General features: G+C 42.5%; 1 protein-coding gene across 1 annotated transcript in view; it reads right to left on the minus strand.

Moving 5' to 3' along the window:
- The window catches only part of INSC (INSC spindle orientation adaptor protein), a 170,356-nt gene that overhangs the window by 122,548 nt on the left and 27,895 nt on the right, over positions 1-19,913 (minus strand). The window contains exon 2 of the mRNA XM_044681811.1: positions 1,285-1,385. Coding sequence (XP_044537746.1) covers positions 1,285-1,385 — 101 coding nt within the window. The remainder of the gene's footprint in view (positions 1-1,284; positions 1,386-19,913) is intronic.

Consider the following 19,913-nt stretch of genomic DNA (forward strand, 5'->3'; position numbering starts at 1 on the left):
GAAAGAAAGAAAGAAAGAAAGAAAGAAAGAAAGAAAGAAAGAAAGAAAGAAAGAAAGAAAGAAAGAAAGAAAGAACGAAAGAAAGAAAGAAAGGAGGAAGGGAAGGGAGGACGAGCAAAGAAGTCCAGGTAAGAAATGGAACAGGTTGGAATTGTTTAAACAGCACAGAATCTAAATAATCTCCGTCCTATTCCTTACACATCAATTAGTAACCAGTCTTCAAAGCCCAGTGATGAACTAGAGCATCTCTTCACACACACACACACTGCTGGGGAACAAGGTCAGGGCCCTCAAGACTAAAGCTATCACACAAGCTGGGTTTTTTTTAAAACCTAGAAAACCCTCTTTTCTCCTCTCCCTGTCTGTTAGAGTGGGAAGGTTTGGGAACAAATCTCCCAATATCAGGGATATTTCTCTGAAAGAATGTCAAGTGAGTGGTAAGTCCAGACCAGTCCAGGGATACATGCCCACCAGGTACATATATGTGCCCCTCTCCCCCGATCTTGTGACTCTAAGCCAATGAGCATAACCAATGAAAGGGGAACATCAGTTCAGGCAGTCAACCTAAGCAAGGTTACAGATACCTAATGGAGAAGAAGTTTGAAATGTAATTGGAGAATAGAGAATAGAGAATCAGAATCACAGAATTTTAAGCTGTTAGGAACTTGGGACAGTGCTAGGAAGATTGTTTACAGAAAAGGAGACACCTTTTCACTTTCTATCTTAATTTATCTAATCTCAAGAATCTATCTTTATCTACCTAAACTAAATAAATTGGTGCCAATTTATTTGACTTAAAGCTGCCCCAAGCATCCTCCTTCTCCTTCCTTTCCCTTCCATTCTTCTTTCTCAGAGACAGAGGACATGCCAAGCTAATTTAGCCCAAGGGTGGAGGAAGACAAGCTCTTCAGACTATTATAATGATAATGATAGAATGAGGCTCCAGAGAACTCAGAACCCTTTACATTCATGACCTTATTTTTCCTCTCAACATTCCCAAGAGACAGAAATGTTCTCCCCATTTCCCAAACAAGGAAACTGAGGTGCTGAGAAGTTAAATAATTCCTATTCAATTCTTATAGGGAAGCTTACTGGAGATAAACTCCAATTCTCCACATCCCTAATCTGGTTCTCCCTTCCTGGGACCTGACAATGCCCAGGAATGGTCATTTCTGACTCAAAATCTTAAGGCTGGAATTCAGTAGTGTTCAAGATGAGGATAAGGAGGAGAAAGGGGGATTCAGAAACCGTCTATTAGTTCTTAAGGACTGTCACAGCACTTACCCCTGCCCTTGCAATGGGATAGAGTCCAAATGACTAACCCCTGGGAATGCCATCATGTTTATCCCAATCTGGAGCAGAGCCTGGTCACAACTGTCTGGTCCCTGAAAGGAAGAGAGAACATGATGATTGGTGATGGCATGGACCAGAAGCACAGAACCAGGTCAAGAAATCAATAATATTGGTCATTAGGGACTTTAGAGACTCTATTCTAATCCTCTTATCCTATCGATGTGAGGACTGAATCTCAAGATGACTTTCTTAAAAATCACACAGAGTTAACGGCACAGATAAAATTTCAACCCAGGACTTCTGACCATCAGAGGCACCATTTTGACCTATAAGCTCTCATGATGACATGTTCTTCCTTGCCAAATTAGAAACAGTCCCTTTCTTTAGATGACTAATTAATTAGATTTCTAATTTGGGCTATTAATAATAAGGTCCTGTGTCCTGTCTCAGGAGCCCAGCCAAGTCAAGAGTTGTATGAACAAGAGGATTGATATACTATGAAGCAGATTGTTTTCCTTCCAGAATCCTGGCCCTGACAAGGTTGGTCTGAGCCTCCATCTTCTCATCTGTAAGAGGGACATTTCCCCTGCCTACCTCATGGGGCTGCCTTGGGGTTTAAGGTAAAACTAAGCTGCAAATAGCCCTTAAACTCAAAGGATCCTGAGTGCTCTCTTTCTGGAAGAGTTCTATCACAATACTTCTCATATGCATTAGGGCTCAGACATAATTCCCACTGAGAGAAGAAGGATTAGCCTATAATAATGCACTCTGGGGAGAGAGTCCCCATCCAGCTGAAATCTGCCTGCTCCCACGAGGCTGATGGGAGAGAACCTGTAATGCATTTGTTTCTGCTTAATGGAAAATTCCCAAGATTTCTCCTACCATTTTCCCTTTCAAGAATGTGTTTCTTGAAAGACTTGCCTCAGGGTTCATTTGTGAGACAGGCTGGGTCTTCCCTCCATTGAAGTGTATAAATTGCCAGTGGCCTGATCCCTATTACATTTGATCTCAGAATTTACCAGAAATGGTTTCTCTCCCAGCATGTATCCTACAAGTTTAAAACTAGAAGAGACTTTAGCCCAATTACCTCCTTTATTAGTTCAAAGAAAGTGACTTATTCAAGATCACAAAGCTAATTGATTCATGGGAGAATTGAGGCTGAAACTCTCAATGTTCCTCTTCCAGGCTAAGCCCATTGCCATCACTATGTCCTGCATCCTCTAGGGAGAGGACCCAGGCCCAACGTGGGGCCACATGAATTTTTAGACTCTCCCATCTTACAACAGAGAATTCAGAAAACTCTCAGCCTCTTCCTGATTCTTGAGGGGATCAGATCCTTCTGTAGTAATTTAATCTAGAACCTCTCCAATCCTGGTCCCCAAGCTCTGTTCTCTCCCTTGAATTCTCTATTTCTCCTAATGTAACCAGTACAGTCCTACCATCAATCTAGGTTCTTCATTAGCCCTTATTAACCTCCATTAGTTGATCCTATTAATTCTTTTTGTTGTTTGGTTGTTTTGCAGTAATGTAACTCTTTGTGACTCCATGTGGGGCTTTCTTGGCAAAGATATCAGATTGGTTTGCCATTTCCTTTTCCAGTTCATTTTACAGATGAGGAAACTAATGCAAATAGGGTTAAGGGACTTGCCCAGGGTCACACAGGTAATAAGTGCCTGAGGCCAGATTCGAACTCAGGAAGATGAGTCTTTCTCCCTCCAGGACTCATTGGAAAAGACCCTGATATAGGGAGAGATTGAAGGCAAAAGGAGAAGGGAGAAGCAGAAGTTGAGATGGAGAGATAGTGTCATAGAAATAATGAACATGAATTTGGAGAGACTTTGAGAGATAGTGGAAAATAGATAGCCCTGATGTGCTGTGGTCCGTGGGGTCATAAAGAATAAGGCATGACTGAATAATGACAACAAGTAGAATCAGGAAGGCCCGGGTTCAAATCCGATAGCTGTGTGACCTGGGCAAATTACTTTTCTCTGTAAAATGAGACCGATAATAGCACCTAGCTCCTGGAGTTGTTGTGAGGATTAAATAAGATACTGATTGTAAAGCACTTAACATGGTACCTGGCCCATAGGAATATCTATGTAAACATCAGCTATTATTATTATATGATCTATGTTCTTGTTTCTCTAGAATGTAAGCTCCTCGAGGGCAGGGACTTTTTTTTTTTATTTTTGTCTTTGTATAATATAGTTTGTAGCACATAGCAGGTACATAATAAATGCTTGAATGGCTTCAATTCAGGAGGCAGTGAGAGATATATTAATAACTCAGGGAAAGGATAATTAGGAAAGGCCTTATAAAGAAGGTGATCCTTAAGTTAAGCCTAAGGGAAGCTAAGTCAGAGCTCAGTGGATAAAGAGTCAGTTCTGGAGACTTGGAGTTCTGGGTTTCAATGTGGGCTCAGATACTTCCTAGCTTTGTGACCCTGGACAAGTCACTTAACCCCAGTTGCCTAGTCCTTACCACTCTTCTGTCTTGGAAGTGATACTTCATAAAGATCTAAAAAGGAAAGTAAACGTTTTTGAGGTTTTTTTTTTTAAATCTGGCCTCAAACATTATCTGGGTGACCCTGGGCAAGTCACTTCATCCTGATTGCCTCAGTCTCCTCATCTATAAAACGAGCTGGAGCTTGGAGGAAATACAAAACCACTGCACTCTCTTTTCCAAGAAAACCTCAAATGGGGGCTTGAAGAATTGGACACCATTGAATGAGATGAACAATAACCAATGTGTGTTATTAAAAATGTTCTTTTTTTAGAAAAGAGAAGGGAAGGCAGGGTAAGCATTTATATAGTGTCTACTGTGCTAAACATTTTACAAATGCATTTCATTTGATCCTTACAATAACCCTGGGAGATGTTATTATGAGAGAGGCAGAGAGCTCAGAATATTGTGTCATGGCAGCCAAAAAACAGATAGTGTGATTTGGGGCTGAGGCTAGAAGCTGAGTTTGCAGGAATAAAGCTATAATCATCCCACTGTATTTTGCTCTGGTCAGACCATATTTGGAATATCCAACCTTGACTTAAGAGATGCAGTTTAGGAAAGAAACTGGACCCATGTGAGCAGGTCCAGAGGATGACGACAAGGATGGTAAAGGGTTGTGAATCCGTATCATAGAAGAACAAGTAAAAGAAAGAAGGTTGGCTAGCCTGGAGAAAAGAAAGTTAGGAAGAGTCATGGTAGCCAGGAAGGACTAGAACCTCCCATGTGAGGACTTGTGGAGTCCTTTTCAGGGATGTTCATCCATCCTTAGTGTCCACCTGCCACCCAACTCTCACCTGTGGCTCCAAGAAGCTGGAGCATGCAGAGTGACCACACTTTTGGTGAAACCATCTGGTAGGATGGGCTAAATCAGGTTAACAATTGTCAAGCCTCAAATCTGTCAATAGCTCAGGGCAGGGTGTCTATCCCAAGCGTATGAAGGCTTCCCCCAGCAGAACAGGTGAATGAAAACGAGAGCTTGGTCAGACATGGCAGATGGCAGGATCATCCAGTGCCTCGCAGGCCATCATCAGACATCTTAGCCTTTGTCTTACCACTGGAAGAGAGTTGTGCAACTGTGCCTCACTTAAACCCAACCCATGCACAATGAAGGCAAAGGCTGCTGCCTTCTCTACATGATTACGAGCTCACTGAGGGATTCTCTGCTCTTGGCTTCGTAGCCCTTGTAACCAAGGTGCTTAGTAGCTGTGTGCTGCTTGTTTTTCAGTTGTTTTCAACCCTGTCTAACTCTTCATGAACCCATTTGGGGTTTTCTTGGCAAAGATACTGGTGCACTTTGCCATTTCCTTCTCCAGTTTATTTTACAGATGAGGAAACTGAGGCAAAATGGGTTTAATGGCTTGTTCAGGATTACACAACTAGAAAATGTCATGAGGATACCGTTGAATTCTAGTCTTCCTGACTTCTAGTGGTCTAGCCACTGTACCACCTAGCTGCCAAACACACTTCCCTCCCTTCATTGCAAACATAAGATATTCTCAGTGTGAAATACTGAATATAGTACCACTTCCTTTGCTCTTTTGGTTAGTTGTGTTGAACTGCTTTTCTAACTTTGTTTATTCTTGGTTAACAAGGCTAGATGGTCAAGGTGGAGGGTAGGAAAGGAAAGTGTTATAAAACAGAAGATATCCATAATTTAAATTCTTAGAGAAACTGGTGTGCTGAATAGAATATAGGGGTCCTGTGGTTTTTCTCATTTTTTTGTTAGTTTGTTTTTTGTCACAACAGGGCCTGACATTTATTCCTTTTCCAAAGATTACAGTCAAAACCCAGAGAGGAGATTGGTTTTAGTAGTTAGAAAAAGTCCCAAGTTTAGTTTGGTCATTAAAAATTATTTACAAATGAAGAAAAATGAGACAAAGCAATACGTTGCTTCACATTATACAGATCTCCTCCTGGGAAGAGGTCTGTTAGTCAAAGTCTTCTTTGAAAGAAGATTCATTTTAGAGATACTGGCCACAGGAGGAATTCTTTATCAAAAGATCCCAAGGAATGAATTGCAGTTTACCAGTTTTCTCTATCCTCCTCCTCCTCCCCTGATCTTTCCTTCCTTTCCTCTCCCTCCCTCTCTGTCTCTCTGTGTCTCTGTCTCTGTCTCTGTCTCTCTCTCTTTCTCTCTCTGTCTCTGTCTATTTCTCCCCCTATTGCTTTTCTTCACAAAAGGAAAAAATAACATATGTTCCTGCTCAAGCTAAATCAGGAGATTCTAATTTTTCTGAGAAAGGGAAATAGATTTAGAGCCTGAAGACCTGAGGTCAAATCTCAGTTCTGCAATATATTAATTTTATATTCTTCTAGTAAGTCCCTCAGTTTCTTCCTATGTGAAATGAAGAACAAGAAGGAAAAAAAAAAGATTTCTAAGGTTCCTCTTAGCTCTCTAAAGCTTATGATTTCAAGCAACATGGTCTGAGTTGTCCTATCTAGAAATCAGAGAACCTGGGATCAGATCTTTCCTGTCAGTTACTGCCTGTGTGGCTGAGGGCACTTCATTCATCTTCTCTGGATCTCAGCTTCCTCATCTAGAAGAGGAAAGGGTTAGGCAAAAGGACTCCGAAGGTCCTTCCCAGCTCAACCATCTATGGTGAAAGGCAATCAATAGCTGCCCGGCATCCGGAAAGGTCAGGATGAAGAAAAATGTCTTCCTGTGGTCATTGATTTGGGGAGGGGAGAGGAGGGAATCTGAGAGGAGGAAATAATGGGGAGAAGTGAGAGAAGAGGGAAGCTCCCCACCCACAGCAGGACCCAAGTCAGGGATGCCAGGAGGCTTATCCAGCATCTTTAAGAGTACAGAGATGGGAGCAGGGAGCTATATTTCATCCATATTCTTCTCTGAGTGATGGGCGAGAGGCGGGGGAGCCTCTAATTTACAAGAAGGACTTGAAGCTCTAAGTGCTTATGACTTAATTCAGCAGCCGGTATTGATGGCTCCATTTAGATCATTCCATTTTATCCTGCCCAATGCATTAAAAGCCAAACCTTACTCACCTCCATTTGGCTAATGAGGCTCTGTGGCTCTGACAGTGAATGGCAGCTATTTACAGTAAATTATTCAATTAGAGTAGAGGGAAGTGAAAATTCTATCTGGAATGCTTGGATGGGACCAAATCTGAACCCCAGCCAAAAGCGGGGCTTGGCCACCGAGGCTCAATTGTTTAATCTTTAGAAGGGGCTTCAGGGAGTCCATTATGACTGTATCAGGGTGAGGGAGGGCTGGGATCAATATTATGGAATACGGTTAAAGTGCTGAGGTCTGGGAAGCTACTTTGTCCCGAGTCGGTCTCAGCTTTAGGAGAAAGAGAGATTTCTTCAGGTCAGGTTATCTGAGTTTTAAGATGAAGTGTCTCTTTGTGGGATCAAAGATTTAACAGTAATAATAGCTAGGTTTTGTAGAGCACTTAAAGATTTGCGAAGCACTTTATAAAATATCTCAATTTTATCCTCACAACAACCCTGGGAGGTAAATGCTATTATTATCTCCATTTTATTAGTTTTTTAACCCATTACCTTCTGCCTTAGGCAGAAAAGCAGCAAGGGCTGGGCAATTGAGGTTAAGTGACTTGCCCAGGGTCACACAGCTAGGAAGTGTCTGAGGCCAGAGTTGAATCCAAGTCGTCCTGACTCCAGGCTTGGCACTGCTACCAAGCTGCCCCTATTTTCCCAGTTTTAGAGATGAGGAAACTAAGGCACTGAACAGTAAGTAACTTGTCCAAAGTTATACAACTGGAAAATGTTTGGGGTAAGACTTGAATTCAGATCATCCTAATTCCAAGTCCAACACTATATTCATTAAACCACCTAAATTTAGGTATTTGGAGGATATCTAGTCCAATCCCCTCTTTTGATAGAAGAGGAATCTGGGTCCCAGGAAGTTAGTTTAAGTGACTTCTACATGAGACCTTTCCTGGTTCCCCCAGCTGCTAGCACAATTTCTCCTCTCAAATTGAATCATAATTATTGCTATATGTACTGAAGTCCATCTCTAGATGTACTTGTTGTCTACCCTTGAGGAAAGGGTTGATTCACTTTTGTCTTTGTGTCCTCAGTGCCTGGCACAGAATGATAAATTAGCAAATGCTTCCTGAGTCACTGATGGACTCATTAATTACCAAAGTCACATAAGTCTTGAGGAGCAGAGCTGGGATTTGAACCCTGGCTTTCTTCAAGTCCTGGAATCATTTCTTACTCCCCCTGTTACCATGGACAAGTCCCTTTGCCTCTACTGCTTCATCTTGACTCTTGAAGAGTTGCCAACTGAAAGAAGGAAGGTGAAGACAGTCTACAAATTGTGAAGCTCTGGGCATCTCCCAGGGGTCGTGGAACAAGCAATAGCTGGAGTCCTACGTGATCTGGTCTCTGGGCAATCAGATGGAGAAAGAAGGACTGGAGAAGGGGTTCTTTTTATGATCTGTCTCTTCTCTCCATCTCAATCCCACAAGGAACCACAATGGAATTCATCTGGAATGGAAAGAAGGTAGTTTCTCTCATCCCATTTAGTTCAAATAAAGCCACTTCCTTCTATTTCTCTCTGTCTTGACTGGGCAGCCTTCAGGATCGGGAACTTCTCAGAGATCCTTGTTATAGTCAGTCCAGTCCTGCAGCACATCAGGGTTTTCCAGTACAAACAACACTTCCCCCCCCCTTTTCCCTTTCCCTCATCTTTGCATCTCTGAAACGAAAACCAATAAGACAGATCTCTGCTGTCATGATGAATTACCCCCTAAAGAGCTCCAACTCCTACCTCCCAGCCATGCCCTCAGCCTTAATTAACCCAAAGGGAACTCCCAGTTCTAAATGGAGTGACTCGGTCTCATCAGCTCCCTCTCATTCTATACCACACACACACACACACACACACACACACACACACACACACACACACACACACACACCCAGCACTGCCTCCCGTCATTCACTCAACCCAAGACCCATCCTGTAACCCAGACAGCCACAACCACAACCCCACATTAATTAAGCCCTAACCTAAATAAGCCATTCCGGCTCCATTTAAATTCCAGGTCCCTTAAAGCTCACATGTACATTTTTTCTAATCCCTCAAAGGAAACCAGTGGAGAAAAAAGAGGAGGAAACACAGCACCCTCTTTTCTGTACAGAAGTAGGGGGGGATTAGGCTGTTGTGGCACTGCCAGAGGTCTCAGACCGATGGGCTCACAATTAAGAGTTGGAAGGACCCTTAGAGGTCATTTAATCCATTCCCCTCATTTTATAGATGGGAAAGGTGAGGAGCAGGAATTCAAGAGGGTGAAGAGATTTCCCAAAGCTCTAATGAATAGTGAGTGAGGTGGGATTTGAACACAGTCCTTCTGCCCCAAGCCCAAGGCTCTTTCCACTAACACTGCTTCAAATGTCTGCTTAAAGATTTATTGGGATACAAGGGTGGGCTCAATTTTAAGGAGGAAGGCATCTCCAAAAATGACTGTGATATAAAAACAAAAACTATATTTGATATTTGTTAAATTCAGGGTATGAATAATATTTTTAAAAGGAACCTTTTTTTAAAATTTTAAAAGTTTTGGTATTCTATCAATACAGGATTTTTTTCTTTTTGTTTGACTATGAATATTTATTTTAAAAAGTTGGGGTGGGGGGAGTTGTAGAGCAGCTAGTAGCACAATGGAGAGAACACCAGGCCTGGAGTCAGGAGTAGCTGGATTCGAATTTGACCTCAGATACTTCCTAACTGTGAGACTCTGGGCAAGTCACTTACTTAACCCTGTTTGCCTAGCCCTTGCCACTTTTCTGTCTTAAAATTGATAGTAAGACAGTAGGAAAGGGTTTGTTTGTCTTTAAGGGGTTTGTTTATTTTCATTTTTTCCCCAGTGGTGAGGAAAGAATGAGAGAAAGAAAATCAATTTTTATTAATTGAAAAAAAAATTTGAAAAATGAAATGTCCAAAACAAGTCAATGGTATCCTTACCTCCTAGGGGTCTCATGCTAATATTCCCACTCCTGCCCAGCCTCCCTGGCAGGAGTACCATGAGTCATCATATAATAAGAACAAAAACTAGCATAATAATATAGATCTTTAAAGATTTGCAAAATGCTTTACAAATATGGTTTCATTTGATCCTCTCGAGAACCCTGGGAGCTAGGTATTGTTATCCCCATTTCACAGATCAAGAAACTAAGGCAGACAGAGGTGAGATGACTGATTCCAAGTCCATAAACCTACTTCACTGTGATGAAATCACAGGCATAATAGGAGTTCACCCTGGAGAAGCGGGTGTATGATTCTATTTCTTGGGACATGGCTGACAGTCTGAGGTAGAGCCTTAGATTGAACGAAGGGAAATCAATAATACAAATATTTGAAATGATCAAAATAATACCTGATAAGTTCATAGGAAAGGTACAAACCTAGTACTCTTGGAACCTGGAAGAAAATCAATCTGCTCTCCCTCTGAAAATTATTTTACGTTGCTTTGCCTTTATTTATTTGCAGACAAATTGCTCCAACCTGAAGCAAGTTCTTGGACACGATTATAATTTGTCTTTGTATCACTGTTGTTTAGCGTAATGCCCTTGAAAACATTAGGAGTTCAATAAATGTTGGTTAACTTAAACTGAATTAAGAGGGAGAAGGGACAGGGAAGAATGAGTTGGAGAGATTTCATAGAGTGATTGGTGTTTGAGAAGCATCCTGAGGAGGCAAAATGGATTTGGAGGCAGAGAATGTGGGGTACAAGATGTTATATTCACAATCTGGGAAATGATGGATGCCACCTTGAATGACAGGGAAGGCAGTTGGAAGATACGGAATGTTCCCAGGTGCCGTGAGCCAGGGGCAAACGTCAGTTGACCCCACAGTATAAATACCCCTAACAGCCACTTGGAAGAGGTCTCTCTGGGCTTTGGAGGTCTCTGGGCAGGAGTCTCTGGACTGGTAAATCTCTAAATAGGTGATGAAGGGAGGCAGGGAGGTCTATGAAGAAGAGGGTAGGAAGAATCTGAATATTTCCTGAAAGACTGTGAGAGCTAGTGCATCACCAAACACTGGTAGTGAGAAAGCTGAGAGAATAAAATCACCAACACAGCTGTATCAATAGCATTCCATATTCTCTGGCTTGGCTGTGGCCAGGCTGGGCCAGAGGTAGTGGAGAGAGTAAATCTCCAGCTTCCACCTAATTAATAGCCTCCAGTCCTGATTGTCAACTAGTTATAGATAATAGATTGATAGGGTCTCCAATCCCCAATCCTTGGCCTGTTTATCCTTTCCCTGATTATAACGAGAGTTCAATAAGTACCTTTCTGAGTGGTCTTTATATCACGACCCTTGGGGAGGGAGTCAACACAGTCAGATACCAAATGTAATCCAAGGCAAATCAAAAGCCCTATAATTAATCTATCCAACCCCAGGTTGGACCTGGAAAGGTTATCCATCTATCTAACCTCTCCAGCGTCCTCCCTGGGCAACTGTTAGAGAGAAAGGAAAAATTATAACAACTGTCAAGGGTGATTGGGGTTCGTGTTCCTCCATCATCTGCAGCTGAGGAGAATACAGATAGATACATTCACATCATTATATCTCTATATCTCCCTAGGACCCCTTTTGTTTATAACAAAGATGAGGATCTGCTTCTCATAAAATGTGTCTTGTGACCTTGGGCAGTTACTTAATGTCTCTAGTCTCCATTATCTCTCACCACATATAGTTCTTGTGAAGAGCAAAGGAAATATTTATTTATAATTATTTTTATACCCTTCCCTTCCATCTTAGAATCAATATTGTGTATTGGTTCCAAGGCAGAAGAGAGATAAGGACTAGGTTATGGGGGTTAAGGGACTTGTCCAGGGTCACACAGTTAGGAAGGGTCTAAGGCAAGATTTGAACCCAGGATGTCCAGTCTCTAGGTCTGGCTCTCAGTCCATTAAACCACCCAGCTGCCCCCTTGTTTATATATCTTAAACTTCAAAGTGCTAATATAAATGTGTTTGGTTGCCTCCTTATGGGCAAATATAAATTTCACAGGTACAAATTTAGGAATAGGGATGGGAAGAAGGCATTCCACACATAGCAGATGGACCCATGAAAACAAGGGAAATACAAGGGGACACAGGGTGGGAGGGAGTGCTGTGGTGAAGTACAAAGCACATCATTTTAGCTAGAAGGAAAGGGAAATGGTGGGGACACAAGTACACAAGAAGGCAAAAATAATAGACAATGCAAGAATGATCATATTTGGGGAATGGAGGAAGGTGAAAGGCTAGATCTATTTAACCCACTCCAAGGCTTTGGAGTCACTGAGACCTGGATTCAAATCCTCCCTCCATATTACTGTTATGGCAATGAACAGTCCCTTCGCTTCTCACTGACCTGATACCAGCTGCTGACCTATATCCAAGATGGAAGCTTTCACAGCATCCACCCCCCGCATTAATCACAGGTACAGATCAAAACACACACTCATCTCCCTGGGAAACCCATAGACAATCCCTATGACACTAGAATGAATATTCATCCCAGAACATAATCAATAAATATATATTAGAACTCACAAGCATTTATTTTGAGCTCAGCAAGGAGCCCCCAGGGAGTCTTACTGGTTTTCTTGACCTGTCTACTCCCCAGCCTCGCTGAGATATTTCCCTTCAAAGTGGTAGCTCTGGGAGCCTGCAGAATGATTGAGCCCCTGGTGGAATTACTTGCCACAGGATTTGGTATCTGCTTCTTTCTTTTCCAATTTCTATGGTCTTAATATTTCTCTTCCTGATGATTGAAGGATCAAATGCGATAATATTTATAAAGCTCTTAGCATGGTATCTGACGCACCAAATAAATGTCTATTCCTCTCTTCCCTATTTTCCTCCAGAGTCTTGTGTCCTGGTTTGGGGGATGAATGTCTTGTCTACCATGTTGGATTTCTATTTGTTCATGTATCTATGTGTGAACCACCACAGGATCTGAATCCAGTTATAGACTGATCAGAATACCAAAGGCTTAAATGTTATAATTGTCAGTTAGCCTTGCTCAAAGAACACAACAGAATGTACTAATGTGGGCCACCTGCCTTTACCCACAAGCAGAAAGGACTCTAAGAAGAGGCAAAATCTTCCATTCATTATTTATCTATATAAATTCACTTGGCTCATGTTCTGTCTGTAGAGGGAGCTTGTAGGGTGTTTGAAGACATCTTGGCATCCCCAAGCCCTTCTCCCCACCTATAGGTGCTCAGTAAATCCTTATTGACTGATTGGTGATGGTGAAGAAGGTAGTCATTTGGGTTCTCAAGGACTCCCAGGTACTTTCCCTTTTCTCAGTCCTGGTAGCCCGTCTGCACCCAGATCCCCAAAGCCAGAAAGACCTTGAGTAGTATCCACCAATGGGATTGAATGACCTGGTCAAGTTCAGAGCTGAAATGGCTTTCCCTTTTCCTCCAAAATCCACCCAATCTGCAAAGGAGCTGTCTCAGGCTAGCTGGCCAAGGGTGTCCTAACACTGACAGTCTGGTCTTATATGAACTGAGCTTGCCTCATTCTCCCTCCATCAGCAGTTGGGACTCTTTGCCTTTTTCCAGGGCTTCAGAGGGGTCCAGATAGGTTCTTTTAGGGGGTCTTCCCATTTCTTTCTTTATGCCCTAAAGAATAGGCAAAGGTGGGGTTGGGAGATTCAGGTTCTTTACAAAGTGCATTTTTTTCCTTAAGAAATCTGACTTTCAGCCTCTCTTCAAAGGAAATTTGACATAGAAGACTGTTACCCACATCTCAAGCTCTGTAATTACAGGTCTAGATACAGTTGGTCATAGATTTAACATGGAAAAGTGGAAAGAATACTGGATTTGATGTCATTGTAGCTGGGTTTAAAGTCTAGACTTGTTTCTGAATGTCTTTATGATCTTAGCCAAGTCACTTACCCTCTGAGCCTTACTTCCTTTCCCTAGTCTATAAAATGAGGGATTTGGACTATATAAATTCAAAGGTCTCTTCTAGCTCCAAATCCCAGATTTGGAAGGCATATCAGAAGGTATCCAAGAGCACCTGGTCCAATTCTATCTGAAATATGTTTATATCCAGTGAGAATAGACAGAGGGAATTTTTTTTTCAAACGACAACTCCAGTTTTCCTATGAATCTATCAGGCCACCAATGACAAAATAATCATTTGGAATAACAGAAAGGGCATTGATTTTTGAGACAGAAAGCCAAGGCTCATGTCTTACCTCCGATATTTAACTACTTTTGTGACCTCCTCTATCTAACTTGTATATAAATATGTATCTAACTTAACATCCCTAGGACTTAGTTTCCCCAGCTGTAAAATAAAAGAGTTGGACCAGATGGCCTCCTTCTAGAAGTCGCTTTCTTCTTGCTCTATGAGGCTTTGAGAGTCTGGCGAGCTTCAGCTTATTCCCTGAGGACTATCTTCTAACCATGTCTGAATCGATCATCATGTTACTTCTGTTGGAAGGCAGGCAGCTGCCTACATGAGGGGACACCAGGGAAAACTCTTCACTCTGCTCTCTCTCCCATCAACTGTCAAAGTAGGGAGAATTCTAGCATTAAAGATGAATTCCTCCATGTCTTGATGACTTTCCCCTTTCAGCCGTTCCCATTTTAAAGGCATTTAGCCCATGGGAAGGAGGCATACATCGAGCCTTTCCCAACTAATGCCTTAGTGGGGTCAATTTTGATAGCATCAAGAAGCCAAGCCCTTTGGGACCGGGAGCGTGGACTGAGGACTGGGGTTGCCACTGATAAGAGGCAGAGAGGCTGGGAATGGAGAAAGGAGGGCTAGAAGGGGAGGGAATCTCCTCTATATTGTAGTTGCCTGGTGGATAATAGTTAGTACCGTGTTTTCATCGGCTTCATGGATTTCAGAGGCTCCCTATGATGTGTGGCATCTAATACAAATGCCTCTGCTGCATTTCAAACCCCTCCCAACCTGCCTGCTGCTTTTTTTCAGCCTCTTTCATGCTCTCCCTGGCTTTCTCATGGTTTTAGCCTCAGCCAAACGCCCTCTTGATACTCCTCACATCCATTGCTCCATCTCTTGTCCCATGCCTTTGGACAGAGTGCCTTCCCCGCTCCCCATGCCTGGAATGTGCTCCCTCTTCACCCCCACCTCAGAGAATCCCTAGCTTCCTTCAGAGTCAGTCTCCCAAATGAGAGCTTTGCAGATTCCCTCTCCCTCAGTGGCTAATGCCCCCTCGCTCCCACCAAAGTACCACACATTGATTTTGTGGTAGAAGGCAGTATGATGGAAAGGGAGTGAAGAAGAGTTGGATTCAAATCTCACCTCAGACCCTTACAAACTACATGACCCTGGGCAAATCTGAACCCCTTCTGTGCCTCCGTTTCCTCATGTGGGAAATAAGCAGGCTGGACTTGTTGCTCACCAAGATTCTTTCCAGCTCTAAATCTAGAATGACTCTATTGTTTCCATCCGAAGTATATAAACTCTTTGAGAGCCGGTACTGACCGCTTTTCTAGTTGTATCCCCAGCACATAAGCAGATGCTTAATAATTGCTCATTTACTGATTGATGGATTGATTTGGGGAGCAAGATTTTACACCAGAGGAAAGAATACCCTTGTGGCAGAGCGTACCGATCCAGAGACACTCGATGAATAGAGATGGAGGAGATTCTTCTGCCTTGGGTCAATCTCCTCAACACATATTAGCACAACAAACATATTAGCACAAACATAGACACACACTAACACAAACAGACACACACTAACACACAGACACACACACTTATGCATAGTAACACAGACACAGACACACATACTAGCACAAACACACACGCGCTCACACAGAAAGGCAGTTGTGGCAGACTCCTCCAACAGACACTCAGATCGCTACAGGCACACCTCATTTTATTGCATTTCATTTTATTGAGTTTTGAAGATGCTGCTTTTTTTTTTAACAAATTGAAGATCTGTGGCAATTCTGCATCAAACAAGTCTATCGGCACCATTTTTCTAGCGCCGTGCTCTCACAGTGTGCCTCTGTGCCACATTGTGATCATCCTCACCCTGTTTCAAATCTTTCATTATCATTCTCTCTGCTCTGGTGATCTTTGATGTGACTATTTAATTGTTTCGGGACACCATAAACCATGTCCATATAAAATGTTAAACTCATCCTCATTTCCCGAGACACAACAAGATAGAAATTAGACCCATTACCAGTTCTCTCAGTGTTCAAAGGAAAGGGGGAGTCAAGTTGTAGCAAACTTCATTGTTGCTTTATTTTTAAAAATGGCCACAGCCACCCCAACCTTCAGCAGCCACAACCCTTATCGATCATCAGTCACCAGCCCGGAGGCAAGACCCTCCATCAGCAAAAAGATTATGATTCGCTGAAGGCTCAGATGATGGTTAGCATTTTTTTTGCAATCATATTTTAATTAATTTTTTGACAATACTCTTGCACACTTAATAGACTACCGTAGAGTAAAAACATAACATGTAGCTGTACTAGAAAACCAAAATTTTTGTGTGATTCTCTTTATTGGGATGTTGGCTTTATTGTTGTGATCTGGAACCAAACCAGCAATATCTCCAAGGTATGCCTCTACAGAAGGACCCAAGTCCCCACCCAGCCCCCAAGGGAAGGGACTGGACCAGATCCAACCAGGTGCCTCCTGACAGAACTGGAGGCTCATGAAAGATTCAAGGTGTGTGCTCCCACTTCTGTGGAAGAGGAGAGGCTTCATGACAGTCCCTCACAGCTGGTAGGCACTTGGAGCCAGGAGCCAATTGGCAAGAGGCCTCTGGAGCCCCAACCTCTCAGTCTCTGTGTTACCTAAGCCAAGTGTCACCCAAAGTGCCTGGAAGGGTTGTCTGGTGGGTTGGTCAGTGATCAAGGAATCCTGCCCTTTCCTAACTTCCACTTCCCTCTCCCTCAAACAGCAGGAGTTTCCTGAAATACAAAAAGCATTTTAGCAAGTCCTGGAGAAGATGAACTGCTTAGGAATGCCAACTTCAAATTTTCTTGACTGGAGTCAAGAAAGAGCAGGAGGGCTCTAGGAGGGGAGGCTGGCCATGGTCCTTACACTCAGGGGAGATCAAGGCACATATATTATTGAGGTCCAAAATGTCTTATTAGCTCAGGAGGAAACTGAGATCAGAAGTGAGTTGGCCAAAGTTACACAGGCAGGAATTAGAGGATCAGGTCACATAGTGCTGCCTGCCCCTTCCGTTTCCAAGGATCCCAAGAAGAAAATGGAAGTAAGGCCATGGCAGGATCAGACCCCTGTTCTGGGTCAAGCTAAGAATCCTTGGAAGTGACTAGGACAAGCCCTCGTTCTGGGTCTGGTCTTCAGATTCCAGGCAACTAATGAAGTAAATGGTTTTTTGATAATGCAGTATAATGGAGACTTGCTTAATTTGGAGTGAGAAAATGTAGGTTTGAACACTTACTCTGCTGCTTAGCCTCTCTGGGCCTCGGTTTCCTGCTTGTATTAGATGGCAGCTAAGATACTTTCAAGTTCTAAGTCAGCTTCTTCCCCCTCCATCTCATCCTCTATGGAGCTACCAAATGATATCCCTAAAGCACAAGACACATCATGTCACTCCTCTACTCAAGGTGCTTAAGTGACTCCCTGTTGCTTTGAGGATAAAATACCAGCTCCTTTCTTTGGCATTTAAAGTCTTTCATAACTGTGGAAGTAGTGAAAAGGAAAGCCCTATCTATAAATTATAAATTACCTATAACAGTAAAAACACAGAAGAAAAACAACTACTTGATCACATGGGTCAATGGGGACATGATTGGGGATGTAGACTCTAAGTGATCACCCTAGTGAAAATATCAATAGTATGGAAATAGGTCTTGATCAATGACACATGTAAAACCCAGTGGAATTGTGCATAGGCTTTGGGAAGTGGGTGGGAGGAGGGGAGGGAAAGAACATGAATCACGGAACCATGGAAAAATATTCTTAATTAATCAATAAAAAATTTCAAAAATAAAATCTTTCATAGTCTGGCTCCAATCCACCCTTTCAGGCCAATTATATGCTGCTTCCCTTCACTCATTAAACATTCCTTCCAAACTCTTCTCCTTGTTGCTTCCTCCCATCTTTTTTTGTTGTCTCCCATCTTTGTATCTGGAGTCACCACCTCACATCTCAGCTCCATTGCCAGTTGTTAATGTTTTTATATGGTGTCCATGCATGATGTCTTTTCTCTCCTCCTCCAGTAGGATGTAAGCTACTTGAGGGCAGGGGCTCTTTCATTTTTGTCTTTGTACTGAAAGCACCTAACATAGTGCTTGGCTCATAGGAGATGCCTAAGAAAGTTGTAATGAATTAAATTGAATTTCCAAGATTCTTTCCAACTCTAAATCTGTGATGTAGTGGAAAAAGCCCCAACCCAGAGGAAATTAAAAAAAGAAAAATCCCTGACCTGGAAATAAGGGTGCTTGGGTTCAATTCTAGCCATGGGTTTGCATTTAGCTCACTCACTATGTTACCTTAAGTCAGTCAATTCTCCTCTCTGAGCCTTGATTTCCCTTTCTGTAAAAAAGGCTAATTATCATCGTGCTGCCTCCCATTCTGCTTTTCATAAGACTCGGCTGTGCCTGTGGATGGGAGGGCACTCTGGAAAAAACAGAGGGCTCAAGCCAAGATCTTTATTAATGGTGTCAGTATTTGGCCAAAGCCTGGGAGATAATGCTGACATCAAAATGCCCGTTTCCCCCAAGCAGCCAGCTCAAGGCAGCATCTGCTGCTTCTAAGCTGAGCAAGCCATCTGCCTCTTATTACTTGATGATTCATGCTTCCAGTTAGTTGCTGTAATTCATTTCACACAATGGGAGTCTCCAAGACCAAATGCAATCCATCTGGCAAGCACCCCTCTAAGGAGCCTGCTGAGGCCACCAAGCAAGGGGGAAAACCAGACTCAGAAGAATTGGGGGAGATGAGTGCGTGGAGCCCTCTATCTCCGAGTTCACTTTAGCTCAGCTCTAAAGCTTATTGGGCTTGGTCCCCAAAAGGAGGGAAAATGTCTCCTTCTTTGCAGAGGTGGAGGGCTACGGGTGTGGACTGCATATACAGGGTGTCACAAAAGACTTAAGCTTAAAACTCCCTGAAAATTTTAGTGACCCCGTAAACTGTCCAATTTAGCTGAAATATTGCTAAATTTTGTGCCTGAGCTTCCCTCTAGCTCTCTTGCTCACTGAGTGCCATTAATGACATATTTTTATTTCTCTCTTTCCTTTTATTTCCCTATATTTTCCCTCCATAAGCTTCGGATAGATGGAATGGGAACGATGCAGTTTTATTTCTCTCTGCTTTCTCTGTTTCTCTGTCTGACTGTTCATTCTCTCCCCCTCCCCCCCGTCTCTCTCTTCTTTGTTACAAAGGATAACTCTATTGGAAACAGGGAAGAAAGGGAAATACTTGGAAATGAATGTGATGTAAAAAGTCAAAAATGAAAATAAAAATTGAAAAAGTAAAGCTCATTGGAATTGACTAGATTCTGTTTCTGATGCAGGTATGTGTACTTATTCTCATTTCAGAGACGCATAAGCGAGGCAGTTCTTAGCAAGTTTCTGGCACATAGCAGGTGCCTAATAATTGCTTATTGACTTAACTTATTGCCTTGAGAGGGGGAATGGGGAAAGGGAAAGGTGAAGGCAAAGGGGAGGTTCCCTAGGGGGAACTTGTTGAGAGGAATCTTTTATCACTGACCTGTAACTTGTTATGGGACCTTAGACAAATCCCTTCTCCTTTCTGAGCCTGATGTAGATTCCCTCTAAGGGAACACTGACTGGGGAACTAGGTCTTCTGGCTTTCCCCTCCCTGTTCCCTCTCTCTCTTTTATTTTTATACCTGAAGAGGTCTTCCTACTGGTTGGACTCAGACTTCAAATGAAAACTCACTTCCATAGGGAATTCTAGAAATTACAATATTTCCTTTTCACAAAAAATTTATTAAAACCTTTCCTACAGTATTGAAAACAATAAAGCTGTTGTGTTTCTTCTGACGCTGGTGGAGGGTTTTAATCTGTAGGTATGTGTGTGTGTGTTACAGAGAAAGTGGTGGGGAGACAGAGTGGGAGAAACAGATAAGGGACAGACAGACATAGATAAGGGAGATAAGGAGGGAGGGAGAGAGAGAGAGAGAAAGAGAGA

The sequence above is a fragment of the Gracilinanus agilis genome, chromosome 6 (genome assembly GCF_016433145.1).
Source record: "Gracilinanus agilis isolate LMUSP501 chromosome 6, AgileGrace, whole genome shotgun sequence".
NCBI classification, from domain to species: Eukaryota; Metazoa; Chordata; class Mammalia; order Didelphimorphia; family Didelphidae; genus Gracilinanus; species Gracilinanus agilis.